The following is a 17,998-nucleotide window of genomic DNA, read 5'->3' on the forward strand; positions in this document are numbered from 1 at the left end:
AGGGTAAGGATAGGGGATGGTTTTAGTTATTGTTAATGGATGTTCTTCATGACGATGAAGATGTCTACGTATCCAGCCTGTGTATTAGAAATGGTAGTGAGGGTTGAGTTAGTAACTCAGATTAGGATCAATAACCAGACTGGAATCAAACCACATATAGTTCTTGAGGGTGGCTTTTATAGGCATTAAAAGCATGCATCGGATGCGACACATGTACTAATGAGTACAGATGTGCAGTCGAGATGAGTGGCATGCTTCCACAAAGGGGTACGTGGGCAATAGCTATAGGTGTTGTCTGAGCTGGCATAGGGTGTAATGATGGTGAGTTCTCCGGAATGATGGTGAGTGGCTGTAATGGTCCACGTATCCGCCATTGATCTGACTGTAAAACAGCGATCGGGTTTGTCATTTCGTTCACATTTCAATAAAATTGCAAAATATTTCATCTCAATGATTTTAATTGGGCCTGTTGTTTGATAAATTCATTTTATTCTTCCTAGAACTCATAGACAAGTCTAATAGAAGAAAACTTGATCCCTAACATGTAGGGCTCATCTCTAAGCTCAAACATGCTAGCAAGTGGAACCAAAGCAATGACTTATCTTTAAGCTCATCACTTTGATCCCTAACTAGACACTACACCAACTATCATTTTGGGATATGATGTAGGTCTAGTTGTTCTTCCTAAATAACTTACCAAACCAACAACGAAGATTTTCCCTCACATGAGTTTTATTAACTCCCCAAACGGATATAATTCTCACTCGGGCAGAGTTTCTGCTCTGAGATCACATAACTAAAGTTTTATTCTAATTAACAGAAAATAAAACTAAATTAAAAACTGAAAATTAAATTCTTCATTACACTAGGAAAGCAGTAAACTACTCTACTCCTACTGATGGAATGCTAACCATTCCATGAGAAAAACTAAAACTAGACCCTTCTATTTATAGTTGAATGGACGGTCGTGATCGAATCTCAGAAATCTGATCCAACGACTGAGATTTGATCACTATTCAACTTTTTGACTTTAAGGAATAGTAATCACTATTTGACACTATTCGAAACTATTCATCTTTTGACTTTACAAAAAGTTGAATAATAAAAAATCTAAAATATCTACGTCGTCTTCGATGAATAGTGACGTGCTTGGCTTTATCTCTGATTTCAAACCATATGTCCATTTTGTAAAAGCAATATACCGTTGTGTAGAGTTTTCTGCGCTGATCATTTTGACAGGTCATATGCTTCAATCGGAGTTAGGAGATGAAAGATGTCACTATTTGAACTTTCTACTGATTTTCGGACTGTTACAAGTCAGTTTGACCAAGTCTTGACCCGAACATGACTCCTTTGGCTAGCTCAGGAACTCAAGTTTGGATTCTTCAACTTGTTTCATGGTTCTCGGAGTTCATGAGCTTTGCTGGCAAATTGGAGCTTTAAATGAGCTGATACTGAAGATTTCAAGTCCAAGCTTTATTCAGATGTATTTCATGCTAAAACCCAGGTTCTATGTGTATTTTATTGTTGTCCATTTGAAACACAGCGAAAACATGAAAATACAATTAATTTATATTTATTAAACACATAATTTACCCAAATGTAATGTCTCTGCGGGGTTTAAAACACAATTTTGGGTACTTATCAACCACCCCCAAACAGCATTTTGCTTGTCCTCAAGCAAAGAAGAGACACTAAAATAGATAAGTGACCAAAAATGTGTAGTCCTAAGCTAATTCTCATTTCGCAGACTGCGATTGCATTGACCATATGCAACAAGGCCTTAAACCACTAGGAATTCCCTAGTGGACGAGTTTTAGCCTCGTGAGAGTTTTCTAGAGAAGATACCCACAAACTTCACCTATACTACAACGACTCAGTAACAAATGTTTGTTCCCTAAATTAGATATCAGATATCTATACGTCTCACTAGCAGGGAACGCAGATTAATTCCTTTGAAACCTACGTTAATAAATGTACAATAATCAAAACATCTACATATGAATATGTATGCAGTGAACTTTACAATGAAATGTACAAGCAGGGCCGTTTCTGGATCCTTCGGAGAGGCGTCCTTAAGTAGGTTCTCACGCATGTGTCGAAAAACAAAATTCTCTCATATTTTTCACTCAAGTTTTGTTTACTCCAGTGTGCAGTGGGCACACGTTTCCTCACATTCTCAATGACGTCCAAGGAAGCCGAGGTCGATCAATCACGTCTACCACTTACTATCACACTAACCTATCCTAATTAAGCTAGAGGACTTTTATTAGGTATTATGGGGCTTAGGAAGTGGTTTAGAAGGAATGCATGGGATAACAAAACAATGAGTTAGAGAAAATATGGTCTTCAAATAATTACTGGAGAAAACCTAGTGTTTTTCTGTTTCAAAATTATTCCATACTTCGCCCTTTTTGGCTTTTCTACTCTATTTGATTTTATTTTTGGAGTTTAGAACCTTTTTTTTCATGGAATTTACCTTTTTCTTGGTTTTGACACAGCTAACTGGATTTATCAATCGGCGCCAACTGATAGAACGAATTTTCGTATTTGTATAGGTCTTTCTCTTCTCTTTTATGCTCTTCATCATATTTCTCAAACTCATCATATATGGATATGGGAAAGGAAATAATGGATGAAAAATAAAATGGATAATATAAAGGCTCAACGGGGAAAACTAGGGAAAATATAGTTTTTTGGGTTTGTATATATTTTATTTGGCTATATCGATCCAAAGAATGCCTAAATTCTCACCTAGGATATGGTATAGTGATCAAACAAGTGGACGTGTGATTTCTTTCTACTCGGAATTGCTTCATCCTTGGGTCATTACTCAGATACACTTATGTTGAGGCTTTTTGGCTAGATTCTCACTGGGGATTTGGAATAAGTATTCTAACCGTGGATCCCAGAAACTTACTGGCAATGTCCATCATTGACACTCATTGCATGAAAATTCATGAAAAGATGTAAAAACTATTGCATACGTATTAACACAAGTTTCTAAGAACCAATCATAATTCTAATGCTAATGTGAGATTTCTAGACAATTTTCATCACATAAAAGGAAGCAAGACCTTTATTACTAAGTACGACTAACTAATTTTTTTATTTTTATTTTTTTGAATTTTTTTAGAAAGAAAGAAAAATGAATAACTTGAAAGTGCCTAATTTTTGCAAAATGTTTATCTCCCACCCCCCAAACAGATGGATGCTTTGTCCTCAAAGTATCAAGAGAGATAGGGAAAGCAATTACCTGAGAAACGTGAGCAAAAATTCGGCTGAATCTCTATAACACAAATTACAGCATGCATGCAACAAAAAAATTGAAAATAGCACACCAATCAAGAAAAACAACCAAAATACACACACATATATAGACATAATAATTTAGGTCGTTTATAGTCAGATTCCTAAGACTTTTATCAAATATAAAGGTTTGTAGAAACCCTTGGCATTCGCACCCAGATGGTGGAATGATTTAGCAAATACAGATTATTCGCTAATATGTTGAACAAATAAACTCGCGTTGTTGATAAACATTACCTTGCCACCCATCAGGTACTAAATTGAAATACACGAGTTATTTGGACGAAGGAACCGACGCTTACGACTATCTCTCCAAATAGAAGAGCGCGGTTACCTTATTATGACATTACTTGAATGTAACAGAAAATGAGTCGTTTAAAGTTAGATACTCAAGACTTTATGTTGGGTCTTTTTAAGTAAGATTCCCGAGACTAGGTATGTGGGGTCTTTTTACGTCAGATTCCCCTACACTATGCACACCCCCAAACAGGATGAAACCGGGGTGAAATATTTCTCGATCAACTATAAGGGAATAGTTGAAAGGTTTGGAGGTTTAGCGAGTACCCCAAAAAAAATGGTATTTTTACACATCCGTGTTGAGATAGAAAATGAAAATGCATCAGAAGTTGTTCTTCATGAAGCTCAGATAGGTAAAATAGGACAACTAGCATTTTGAAAATGTTCAGTTGAAAGATTGGTCTCAACAACAAAAATGATTGATTTATCTCTTGTATGCAAGGGTAAAGGTTTGTTACTCTTAAGTTGGTCTACATTTTGATTTACCGTGATGGTAGAAAATTTTTGCATGTAGTAGATTCCTAAAAGTATGTTTCAGATACCCAATATAAAAACATGTTTTCAAAGTTCATCAGTTTTGCAAAAATTTTAAGCATTCATAAAAAATGAATTCTAATCATGCTCGTTAATTCTAAACAAGCTTGTCATATAATTTCCAAAATAGGCTAAGATTGATTTTCATTTAAATAGCCTAAATATGTTTGGAGATTTCACATAATCCTTTGACAGGAGATTCAAGGGAGAGATAAAAGAAAACGTACCTTCCCAAATTATGCTTACACGCACTTGGGTTCGAAGATGACTCGAGTGGTCATTGACCTGTTGACAGTTCAGGGTCAATGCCACTCACCTGTTATTCAGAAAATTATTACATACATATAGAAGCCCACAAACCAGGCCGAAATGGGGCACAAGGCCAATAAGTTACAATTTGTGCCTTCTTGGGCTTTGATTACACGAATATAAAAACAAAAACAACATGTTACCATGATTAAAGAAATGATAACTAAATAGTTATTTATATATATTTTATTATTTTTATTATTATTATTATTATTATTTTATTGGGCATCATCTTAAAACCTCTCCAATCACAGCAGCACCAGGTATATGAAAAAAAACATTTCGAGATCAAGCTGGGTAACCTGAGGGAGTGAGGGACAAGAGCACCAATGAAGATATTAAATTGGCCTGATGTATCCGCACTTGGACCACTTAGCATATGCCTAATTGACTTTGATAGGGTGTCTGAAATCTGAATAGGTGCCTCCATTTTTTATTTTTCTTTTTTTTGTGTCAACCACTTTGACTACACTTGTGAACATAACTTGTATTTGGAAAGAAAGTGGACATTAACTATACATCCACCGTCCATTTGAAAATAGTCAAGTGCAATTACTTGCTTTTTTAGTGCCCTATGTTGTGGACCCTTTATGTTCCCCACAATTTTACCTTCCCACTCTATATCTCAATCCCAACATAAAAGGCGGACTCTACTTGCCTTATCCAAAGACTACAACAGACTAATTAAGAGGACTTATTTTTATACAAATACCACCCCCGAAATGACAAAGTCATATATCTTGAACTCCTCACTTTGAACCCCCTACACAAAGACACTCAAGACCAAGACTAAATCCTAAAAAATTAGCACACACATTACACTAACTTAGCACTCTCACACAATGCACTAGCATCAAGCAGTTCACTTCATCCACCAATCTCTAGTCTACTACCTCAGTTTTGTACATACTTGCAATCCTTCACAAGTCATGCAAGTACCACACACACAGACCTCACAAACAACACCACAAACAAAGGGAGTAGCAGCAAGCAATAAGAGATGATAACACCACCGAACACAACCAAGCAATCAGCACAACCTAGACACAGCCAACCCAGCACCACCAATACAGCACATCACCTTCTTCATCGACCTACCGTTATCATCACCACCTCCTCCCTTTTTACAGCAACACCACAACAGAACATTACCTCAACCTGCCACCATACTAGCGCTTCCAACCACCACCGAAACATCCATCATCACCCTTCATCAGCACCACTACACTTTTACAGCAACACCAACACCGTCAACACCGATCACACTCTCAACCCAGCACCCCCAACAGCTACTGAACCGATCTTCGCAGAACCTACAAAATAATCAAAGCAAAAGATTAGTGATGATTGGGAGAGAAGATGGACGTAGAGAAGAAGAGAGAATGGAGAAGAAGGAGACGCAGAGAAGAAAGAAGGAGAGAAAGAAAGAAAATGAAGAAGACCAGAAAGATGGTCGCGATTTTTTTTTTTTTTTTTTTCGAGGAAAATGAAAAATTGTGGAGGGAATAGAAATGATTATGGGAGTGTTGTGACCAAATTAATTTATTTTGCAAATTTTATCAAAAACAATAGCCGGCTTATTGATCCGATCAAAAACAAATGGGTGGGTTTGTCATTTCGTTCACATTTCAATAAAATTGCAAAATATTTCATCTCAATGATTTTAATTGGGCCTGTTGTTTGATAAATTCATTTTATTCTTCCTAGAACTCATAGACAAGTCTAATAGAAGAAAACTTGATCCCTAACATGTAGGGCTCATCTCTAAGCTCAAACATGCTAGTAAGTGGAACCAAAGCAATGACTTATCTCTAAGCTCATCACTTTGATCCCTAACTAGACACTACACCAACTATCATTTTGGGATATGATGTAGGTCTAGTTGTTCTTCCTAAATAACTTACCAAACCAACAACGAAGATTTTCCCTCACATGAGTTTTATTAACTCCCCAAACGGATATAATTCTCACTTTCGGGCGGAGTTTTACGCTCTCGAGATCACATAACTAAAGTTTTATTCTAATTAACAAAAATAAAAACTGAATTAAAACATTTTAATTAAAAACTGGAAATTAAATTCTTCATTACACTAGGAAAGCAAGAAACTACTCTACTCCTACAGATGGAATGCTAACCATTCTATGAGAAAAAAACTAAAACTAGACCCTTCTATTTATAGTTGAATGGATGGTTAAGTGGATCGAATCTCAAAAAATCTGATCCAACGATCGAGATTTGATCACTATTCAACTTTTTGACTTTAAGGAATAGTAATCACTATTTGACACTATTCAACATTATTTGACACTATTCGAACTATTCATCTTTTGACTTTACAAAAGTTAAATAATAAAAATCTAAATTATCTACGCCGCCTTCGATGAATAGTGACGTGCTTGGCTTTATCTTTGATTTCAAACCATATGTCCATTTTGTAAAAAGCAATATACCGTTGTGTAGAGTTTTTTGCTGATCATTTTGACAGTCATATGCTTCAATCGGAGTTAGGAGGCTAAAGATGTCACCATTTGAACTTTCTAATCGATTTTCTGATGTTACAAGTCGGTTTGACCAAGTCTTGACCCGAACATGACTCCTTTGGCTAGCTCGGGGAACTCAAGTTTGGATTCTTCAACTTGTTTCATGGTTCTCGGAGTTCATGAGCTTTGCTGGCAAATTGGAGCTTTAAATGAGCTGATACTGAAGATTTCAAGTCCAAGCTTTATTCAGATGTATTTCATGCTAAAACCCAGGTTCTATGTGTATTTTATTGTTGTCTGTTGAAACCTGTGAAAACATGAAAATACAATTAATTTATATTTATTAAACACATAATTGACCCAAATGTAATGTCTCTGCGGGGTTTAAAACACAATTTTGGGTACTTATCAGCGGGAATAAGGTTTAAGGATAATGTTAGTAATGATGACAGTGGCAGGTTATGATGTCATGAGGTGGAGTCGAGTGACGAATCGTTGGTGTTGATATGTATGCGAGGCTTTGAGTATGGCGAGTGCCTGGAGTCGGCTTCGAGTGTGATGAGTATCCGTATGTTTGAAGTCTAGCTATACTGAAGGAGTTGTTGTATGTGGGCCTTGTGCACATCACGTGTCTGGTGGGATGTCCCTTCACCCACCACTTAGTAATTATCTTATAGGACACACTAGCACCTAATAATGTGTAACCACACTATGGGACCACATATTTGTCCTATATGTATTGTTGACCATAAGTCCCTTCATTTGTTTCAACACAAGTGCTATAGGCTAGGACCATGTGATCATTCCACAATGTATATCACCAACCAACTCAACATGCCCATTTATGTTGACCCATTCAAACATAATCTGCAATACTACCCATTAATTCTTATTAAATGAGTCGCTACAATACTTATATATCTATGACACTGAAATCTCCAACACAAAATATTACCAAAGAATTTTTGTAATTAATTGAATTATTGAACTACTAATATTACATAGGAGTAGAAAACCACCTCATTCTAGAAGTGATGACAAACGCAAATCTATGGGTGAATCTAGAACTCCTAAGAAAAAGAGGCAATGTTATTATTATGCCACCAAGGTTCACTTCAAATATGAGTGTAGAACACTAAAGAGGGATTAGAAAAATAATTGTGTACATGAAGACATGGTAAAGAAGAATGGAAGCACAAGCCGAGATACTACCACAGTAGTTTCAGATGATGATCTATTAGGAATTGTGTCAGATTGTAGTGAGTGTTGTGTTAGTACCTCATATCAGGATATAGAGTGGGTGGTAGATACTGGAGCGTCCTATCACGTCACACCACATAGGAGTTTCTTCACTACCTACAAATGTGGTGATTTTAGTGAGGTAAAGATGGGTAGCAGTCTAAGGATCAAGTGGTGTGGACAGATACCCCTTCAGGTGACTTCTCTATCAAATTTGCCTACAATTCTTTAAGAAGGAAAAGGAATAAAAAGATCTGGTCTAATCTTGTTTAGGGAAGATTGGTGATGCCCAAATACTCATTCAAATGCATGGCAACTTTTCTCGAGAAGTTTTCCAACACAAGATAGATTAGTGTATAAGAAAGTCTTGTAGGCTTCTTCATGTTTTTTCTGTGACAACAGCAGTGAAAACTCTAAACACTTATTCTTTAACTGCAACTATACCAAAGAGGTATGTTCGAAGGTAAAAGCTGTTATTGGATTGGGGTGGCAAGTTGAACATTCAAACAAAGAGTGGTGTAATCTCATCAATATGGTTCGAGGCAAAACTCTATGGGTAGAAGTAATCAAGCTATATATTTGTGCTACTATTGGGTACTTATGGACTGAACGCAATAATAGAAGATTTAATAGAGTGTCCTTGAGTCCAACAGTCATCAATTCAATGTTGCTCAGAGATATGAAGCAATACTTGGAAGTACAAGTGGAGGAGATACAAGATTCTGTCAAACTTAGAGTTCTGGCTGACAGGATAGGCATGAATTTAAAAGTATAAGAAAGCTACAATCCAACAGGTTAGATGGTTTTTTCCACCTTCTGGTTATGTCAAACTTAACTGTGATGGTTCAATGAATCTAGAGCATGTTGGCTATGGTGGAATGGCTCGAGATGAGCATGGACATGTCGTGTTTGCATGCTTTCACTGGAGGAGGAAATGTCTAGTCCATTTGGTTTCAAGAATTAAAAGGCTATCGAGATTGGGATTAGCTTGTGTATTTCTCAGGATTACAAAAAGGTGGTAGTAGCTTCAGATTCTTTGAGAGTTGAGAGTAATACAGATTCTAAAGGAAATAGAGCAACCTCCATGGACATGCTGGAACCTCGTAACTTCAATTAAAAGTCTCTTACTAAGGCATCAAGAAGTGAATTTAAATCATGTTTACAGAGAGGAAAACCGAGCAGCAGATCATCTGGCAAAACTTTCATTAGGAGAACCTTTGCAACCTCTTTTATTTACACCCCTTTATGTAATAGATTAAGTTCTATAATAGAGGAAGATGTAACTGAAATTTATGAGAGGTTATAATACAGATGGGGATCTGTAAAATCCCAGCATCATTTCTAAAAAAAATATATGTAACCGTATAGTCTCAATGATTACAAGGATTGGGGATGTTCACGTGGAAACTAGTGCTGGTTACACCTTAACACTCAAGGATGTAAAACATGTCCCCGATCTTCGACTAAGCATAATTTCCGCTTGGAAGTTAGATAACGATGGTTTCCAGAGCTCATTTGGTAATGGGGTATGAAAACTAAACAAATGTTCATTTGTGGTAGGAAATGGGAAGAAGTGTTGTTCGTTTTACAAGACACAAGCTAGTTTGTGTAAAATAGAGTTAAATAGGGCACAGGAAGAAGCTTAAACCGAACTGTGGCATAAGAGATTGTGTCATATGGGAGAGAAAAGCATGGAAGTCCTTGCCAAGCAAAAGTAGTTGTCAAACATCAAAGGTACGCATTTAAATAGATGTACTCATTGTTTGGTTGGAAAGCAACATAGAGTGTCTTTCCAAAGATTCCCCTCTCACAGAAAGGAGAATATCTTTGAGCTAGTACACTCATATTTATATGGTCCCATGAAAGTGAAGTCCCACGGGGGAGCTTTATACTTCTTGACTTTCATTGATAATGCTTCAAGAAATATATGGGCATATAGTTTGAAGACCAAGGATGAGGTTCTCAGTGTGTTTAAGATTTTTCATAGCATGGTGGAAAGAGAGACCAGGAAGCTTTTGAAGTGTATTCATACAGATAATGGGGGAAAGTACATTGGGTCATTTGAGGAGTATTGCAAGAGTCATGGTCATCAAGAGCAGACAGTACCTAGACACCACAACACAATAGTATAGCCGAGAGGATGAACTGTACCATTGTATATAGAGAGGATGAGATGTATGTTATCTTATTCTAAGTTACCAAGAAGTTATTTTGTAGAAGCAATGTGCACAGTCGTACATGTGGTCAACCTATCGCCTTTGAAGCCTCTGAATAGTGACTATCCAGAGAGAGTATGGTCAAGCAGAGATATTGACTATGGATGCTTGGGACTATTTAGGTGCAGAGCATTTGTTCATATTCCCAAGGATAAGAGATCCAAGATTGATGACAAAGCCAAGCAGTGCATTTTTCTGGGTTATGGGGATGAGAAGTTTAGTTACAAACTTTATGATCTGATCAACAAGAAGGTAATCCGAAGTCGAGATGTGGTTTTCTTAGAAGACTAAACAATAGAAGACTTTGAGAATGGTGAGAAGCGAGAAGTTTTCGTTGATGATCTTGTTGATTTAGAACCAGAAGTTCCTACTGTGGAAGGAGTTGCATAAGGCATTGAGAATGCAGCCATGGATTTGAGGCTCATGATGATGATCTTATTGTTCATGATAGGATTGAACCTATTAAGATAGAAGATGCATAAGATGTGCATGAACAACCACTTGAACAAAAAGAAGTGTATCCTCCTAAGCAACAAGAAGATGAGGTGAGAAGATCCGAGAGAGAAAGACAAACTTCAACTAAGTACTCACCACATACGTATATTTGACTATTCGATGGTGGAGAACCTATGTACTATCAAGAGGCTCTTGAAGGTACAGACAAAGAGAAGTGGTTAAAAGTCATGCAAGATAAGATGGGTTATTTGCATAAAAATCACACTGATGACTTAGTTGAGAAATCGAAAGGAAGAAAAGTTCTCAAGAACAAGTGGGTTTTCAAAGTCGAGCATAAAGATAGTAATCCACATCCAAGGCACAAAACTCACCTTGTTGTGAAGGGATTCAGTCAAAGGAAAGGTATTGACTTTGATGAAATTTTCTCTCCTGTTATTAAGATGACTTCTATCAGGATGGTATTGGATTTGGCCGCAAGTATAAATCTAGAGGTTGAACAACTAGATGTCAAGACAGTTTTTCTTCATGGTGATCTTGAGGAAGATGTCTACGTGGACCAGCTATAAAGTGTTAAGGTTAAAGGCAAAGAGCATTTGGTATGCAAACTGAGAAAAAATTTGTATGGTTTGAAACAGGCACCGAGATAGTGGTACATGAAGTTTGAGTCCTTTATGTTGAAGCATGGCTACAAAAAGTCTACTTCCGATCATTGTGTGTTTGTTTAGAAGTTTCCATATGGGGATTTCATAGTGCTCATGTTGTATGTGGATGATATGTTGATAGTTGGTCAAAACATCAACAAGATATCCAAGTTGAAGAAAGACTTGAGTAAGTCTTTTTGAGATGAAGGATTTGAGTCAAGCAAAGTAGATACTTGGCATTCGGATTACTCGTGACAGAAAGAGTGGGAAATTGTGGCTTTCTCAAGAAAGCTATATTGAGAAAGTGTTAAAGAGATTCAACATGGATCAAGCGAAGCCGGCCGGTGAGTTGTTTGTTTGGTGGCTAATTTCGCATGACCAAAGCTAAGTGTCCAAAAGGTGAGCATGAGAAGAAAGAAACGCAAAAGATTCCTTACTCATCCATAGTGGGCAGCTTTATGTATGCAATGGTGTGTACAAGACCGGATATTGCTTTCCTCGTGGGTGTTGTAAGCCGATTTCTGTCAAATCCTGGTAAAGAGCATTGGGAAGGTGTTAAGTGGATATTGAGATATCTAAATGACACTTCCAAAGCGTGTTTTTGTTTTGGTGGGAGTAAGACCTTACTTGAAGGCTACACAGATGTAGACATGGCAGGTAATGTTGACTCGATGAAATCCGCTTCCAGTTATCTGTTTACATTTGCAAAGGGAGCAATTTAATGGTAATCAAAGTTGCAAAAGTGTGTTACCCTCTCCACTACATAATCATATTGCAGTCATTGAGTGTTGCAAAGAAATGTTATAGATCTTCATGTTCTTCAATGAACTAGGGCTAAAGCATAAATAGTTTGTAGTTCTTTATGATAGTCAGACCGCCATACATTTAAGAAAGAATCCAAGTTTTCATTCTAGATCCAAGCACATATATGTGCGTTCTCATTGGATTGGAAAAGTTCTTGAAGAGAAGAAATTGTGCATTGAGAAGAATGGGTCAGATATAATAACCAAAGTTTTGCCAAATGACAAGTTTGATGTTTGTTGTGCCACCGCCGGATTGGTGGTACACTCTTCCTATTGATTCGGGAATGTGTGGAGTACCCCCTTCATGGTTTTTTTAGGGGGAGATTGTTGGGGTCCCTCACCATTGTGCTGGTACGACTTGGTGTCATCGCACATGTGTGCTGTTGGATGATCCCATGGAATCATTTGTGAGGAGCTTGAGCGATCTACATGTGTCGTTAGAAGCTAATGCTTCTGGAATTTGAGTTCGAATGATCTGTGCCTATCGAACTGGAGGATACCAAAGCGACCTTCCCACATTGTTTGGAAGCAAATATTTCGACATTGGCATGTCGAATGGAATCGAAATTTTGCAGCTTGTCGAAATTTCAGAATACTATAAATACAAAGTTAGGTTTTTTACCTAAAAAGGTTTTTGAGATAAACCAATTTTGAGTGCATTCAAAATTGAGAGAAAACGCTTGCAAATAGATAAAACTTGTAAGGAGAGAGATCTAGTAAGTGTGGAGATACTTGAGAGAAGTGATTGTAATCTTCTTTCCCACCCTTATAAAATGATTGACTCTCGTGGACGTAAGCATCATTAGCCAAACCACGGTAAATTTTGTCTCATTGTGTTATGTTTTTACTTTACATTGTTATTGCTTGTTTGTGATAGTTAATTTCATTGCTTATAATAAAAGTTGTTGGTTGTAGTGAAAGCTTATATTTCGATTGGAGTTTAGATTGTCTATATACAAACAATCTTAGTGAAAATTGATTGGTATCGTTTTCCCCACCACTTCCTTCACAACACTATACAGAACAGAGAATTTTTAGTTTGTGGGCAATGGTAAAGGAATGCAGGGATGGCTAGTGGAAGTGGTGTATCGCGTAAGGATTGCTTCAGCTGATTGGTCGGTGAAGCTTGGTGTTAGCGATTACTCCTTGCGAGCTTTTTCCTGGATTGAGTTTTCTCTAATGGTATGTCAGTTTACACATTGTACGAGTTTTCTCTAATGGTATGTCAGTTTACACATTGTACAGCTATCCGCTGCTTTAATACTTTATTAGACTTTTGTTTTCAAGTTAATCTGTAGCCTGTGATATGTACTTTTTTAATATTATACATGGTAATGAACTTTTATCTTTCAGCAGGAAAATAAAATATGAAAAGAACAAAAGAAACAGAGAACTATATATTTCAACAGAAATAATCATTAAAAACATTTCCTGTGTTAAACAGACCTATGCTATTGATAAACATGTCTAAAACACCTATAATATTACCAAATAATTGGAGAATTTTAAGCCTCAGTGTCTCTGGTGATTCCACCTAAGTTCCATACAATGACAACGCTTTGTTTTTGCTCATAATTATTTAAACAACACCCTTTCCAGTTTTTTCTTCCAACTCAACAGCACCATCATTAACGAATCTACCCCAGTACCAATGTTTCTTCCACACTTGAGACATTTCTTCGATTGGAATACCTTTCGTTTCAGGTAAAAATAGATAGATGAAGATAGTCATGACGATCATAAAGCCACCGAAGAAGAAGAAAAGACCGAACTTCATGACGCATAGCATCTTTAGGAAGATTTGAGCAATGATGAAAGTGAAGAACATGTTGACTGAAACATTGATACTTTGGGCAGCTGATCTAATCTCAAGGGGAAATATTTCACTTGGTACTAACCAACCTAAAGGACCCCATGACCATGCAAATCCTGCAACATATATGCAAATACAAGTAACCACCAGTGCGGCATAACCTGATCCAATATTAGCAACACCATTAACTCCAAATTTCCCCCAGATAAGAGCTCCAACAGCAAACTGCATACATATCATAAAGATATGAGTAATGGGGTTATGAAACATAATACAATACCATCAGAATCATAATCAGATTATATGAACAATGGTTCAAAACAGTCGGTATGTTACTACTTGTTGGTAGTGTGATTTTGTAATATACCTAAACAGCGTCTAAACCATGAAGGAATGACGTTAAGTCTTTACCTGGAAAATACACATTTGAGTTCCACCCTGAAGAAAAAGAAACCTTCTTCCTTTCCTGTCCGCAAGGTAAATGGAAACACAAGTAGCAACCACATTGACCAAACCAGTAATAACAGCAGACATAAGAGACGCATTATTTCCAAATCCAAGAGTCTTGAACAGAACAGGAGCATAGAACATAATCACATTAATTCCAGTAATCTGTTGGAAGAATGGAATGAGAATGGCCATTGTTAAATGTGGTCTGTACTTCCTATTCTTTAGTAGTTTTCCCCAGGGATCTTCAACTTTCCTTGACGCTTCACTGGCAGCAAGAAGATCCCTATATTCTTCATCAACATCATTTGTACCTCGAACTTTTCGAAGCAATGCTTTCGCCTTTTCAGGATCGTTTCTCTCAATAACAGAATTAGGCGTGTCAGGTAATAATAGAGCCCCAAGGAAGATAAATAAAGCAGGCACTCCAGCACCAGCTAAACTCACTCTCCATCCCCAACCACCCTTAATCTTATCAGTGAAGTAGTTTATGATGTTAGCAGCCAGAATACCAATTGTGATACTCAATTGGAAACCAATATTTAGCGCACCACGATATTTGTAAGGAGCCATTTCGGAGAGGTAAAGTGGCACAGACTGCACATACCAAAAATATGTCAAGTTATCAGCAAATTATATACTGGGCAGCAATGCAAATAAATTTGTGAAAGTCCAAAGCTCCATATTCCGTGAACATTTGCTCAGGTTGAGGACACTAGACAATATAAATTAACTGGCTCATGCCCCAACTCTACGTCTCTACGCCATGGAAGATATAATCAGAAAAGGCGTTTGCAAGCACTGGTTGTGGCCAGAGACACAAAAGAATTGGGACTATGTCTATTATGACATTAATTTGTAAAACTAAGTCAGCTGTTAGATTAGATTGTGGGCTTTGCTCGAAGCAAATCGAGACTCCAGATTTCTAAGGCCGGACTGTGGAGTACGGAAGTACGGAACACTAAAGTGGCCCACTATCCCATTCAGGTCGGCCCAGTTCAAACTTGTAGAGAGCAGGCCAGACCGACAGGCACACTTTCGTCAGTACTTCGGCCCGATGTTTTCAATTAAACAACATCCAATTTGACTACGCTCTAGCATGTGCTACCTACATGATCACATCCAACTACAACTGGGACAACAACTTGGAGTTGTTTAGAGACACCTAAACACAGCTTTCATTTGGGCCCCAAACTAGTCTTTTTTTTAGTAGTGTATAACAAATATTAGTTGTCATATACTGGGCAAATATGGAATACAGATGCGACGACTTTAGACTTTCTTACAAATTATCACAATAATACAAAAATCCAAAACCTATCTCTGATTTTAGATTTTTAAAATAAATTCGAAAACAAAATTTGCAACTCATTTGAATATTTAAGCATACAACAGATAGTTTTCAAAGTATACATCATTACTTTTGTCTTGCAACGGAAAGAAACATCTTTGCTTTGACCGTTAGTATATAAAACAAGGGAGAAGCTTTCTACATAAATGATAAATGGGCCTTTTACTTAAATATTGCACCAACGGAAAGAAACATCTTTACTTTGACCGTAAGTATATAAAACAAGGGAGAAGCTTTCCACATAAATGGGCCTTTTACTTAAATATTGCACCAATAACTTAAAAAGAAAAAACGAAGAATTTCAGGTTTGAGTTCAGACTGATAGAGATGGAGAGAGATGTCCAACTGGTCTAGCAGTTCAAACCGATATATTTTTAAAAACCATAACTCCCAATCAAAAATGGAGTCAGTACTGAAAGAGGATAAACCCCTCATTTAATATGTGAGGTTTCATTGTTGCACAGCACAGCTCTTTTCAACTGTGAGTTAGAAGAAAAAAGCTCAAGTTATCAAGATGTAATATTTTGTAAACTTATTTTAGCATTGGAAACCCGATGTAAAACTGAAACTTAAAAGAAAAGACAAAAGAACAAAATTAAATAAAATAATAATGAAGAGTATTACGCTAATGAGACATGGAAACAAACAAACAAAAAAACCCAGCACCTAAAAACAATCTACAAATATCAAGATCCAAAATGAAATGAAACAATAAAATTTAAGGTCAAGAATAAAACACAACAGCATACAAATATCAAATAAACAATCCAATACCTGATTTGAGAATCCAACACCAACACCAAGCAAAAGCCGGCCAACAATCAGCATAGCAACATTCTTAGCAGCACCATTGATAATAGCACCAACCAAGAAAACTAAACCACCTAAAAGCATAGATAGTTTTCTACCAAATGTCCTTGTAACCTTTGAAGCGAAAATAGATGCTATTAAAGCAGCAAGGTATAGAGATGAAGTAAACAAAGTTAGAATCACACTGTCGAATTTACAGTATTGATTCGTCGATTTGTCGCCATTTTCTTTCTTATATACTGATGGGAAAAACTCCTTTAGAAATGGTGCCATAGATGTAACTCCACCTGAACAATTCACAAAAACACATATTAGAAAACTGAATATGTCAGATACATTCAATAGAGTGAAAGACTAACTCTATGTATGATGCATATATATACCTGAAATACCGATATCGTAACCGAAGATCAAACCACCCCATGCAGCGACGAAACATGCAAAGAAAACAAACCAAGTCATCTTCCCCGGGTAAGTTTTACCCGGTTCAATTGTTATAGCAACACCACCAGCCATTGTTTTGCAATGCTAAGTTTCTTTTTCCTTCTTGTTTCTCTGAACAAATGAAACAGAGGAGAAAACAGAGAAGAAAAAGGACAGATGGATAGACAGAAAGTGGTGAGCGGAAATCAATATTAAGAAATGAAAGGCAAAGCACAGGTTTTTATAGAATTGAATAGGAAGTTATTAATTACAGCTTGGTTCTTAGGATCTTAGCTGTCAATAATTATCCAAACTTTGTATTTTGGATAAACTGTATGAGATGTAATTCAAATATTACAACTCTCATTTCTATATTAGTCAAAAACAAGTGGATGGAATGCAAAATATTATAGCACATTTAGGACTTGGAGTCAACATGATGGCCAACAATACTTCTCAAAGAAAAGAGTGTGCGGTTATTAAAAGACAAGGTAGACCTTTTGTGGTTTTAAGCACAGTAATTTACAGTGTTCAGATGCTAATAACGGCTATAAAGTTCTGATTCCGGATTTTATATGGCAAGTTAAGTTTTATTAATGAGAGTTTGACTTCCAATTCCCATTACAGGCCCTATACACATTTATATTGTTTTGCCATCCCTTACTTAGTTGTTACACAATGTTAGGCCCAAACATAGAAATTGCCTAGTAATTGCGACTCTAGGATGAACAATAATTATAGCATTAGGACAAAAATGGACTGACATCAGTCATCAATCATTAATAATTTCGTTATAAGGATATTTTTAGGCTCACGTCAACAAGTTATTTTTTAGGGTTATATTGACATACCCCCCACCACTAGTTGCA

General features: G+C 36.7%; 1 protein-coding gene across 1 annotated transcript; it reads right to left on the reverse strand.

The window, feature by feature from the left end:
• Window positions 1-13,664: 13,664 nt before the first annotated feature.
• Window positions 13,665-17,347, reverse strand: LOC147481960 (sugar transport protein 1-like). Its single transcript, XM_086576540.1, has 4 exons — window positions 17,090-17,347; window positions 16,671-16,993; window positions 14,510-15,142; window positions 13,665-14,323 (listed from the first exon to the last, which is right to left on the reverse strand). Exons 1-4 carry the CDS (start codon window positions 17,220-17,222, stop codon window positions 13,865-13,867), a joined length of 1,548 nt encoding a protein of 515 aa, XP_086432666.1. The 5' UTR covers window positions 17,223-17,347; the 3' UTR covers window positions 13,665-13,864.
• Window positions 17,348-17,998: the final 651 nt, after the last annotated feature.

Source organism: Coptis chinensis, chromosome 8, assembly GCF_015680905.1.
Source record: "Coptis chinensis isolate HL-2020 chromosome 8, ASM1568090v1, whole genome shotgun sequence".
Classification (NCBI taxonomy): domain Eukaryota; kingdom Viridiplantae; phylum Streptophyta; class Magnoliopsida; order Ranunculales; family Ranunculaceae; genus Coptis; species Coptis chinensis.

What these genes read in the sequence shown, in the direction of transcription:
- LOC147481960 (XM_086576540.1), bottom strand. Translation starts at nt 17,222, where the DNA reads ATGGCTGGTGGTGTTGCTATAACAATTGAACCGGGTAAAACTTACCCG. An exon ending in TTACGATATCGGTATTTCAG is followed by an intron (nt 16,994 to 17,089) that starts GTATATATATGC and finishes TGAATTGTTCAG; the next exon opens with GTGGAGTTACATCTATGGCA. An exon ending in GTGTTGGATTCTCAAATCAG is followed by an intron (nt 15,143 to 16,670) that starts GTATTGGATTGT and finishes TGGTATGTGCAG; the next exon opens with TCTGTGCCACTTTACCTCTC.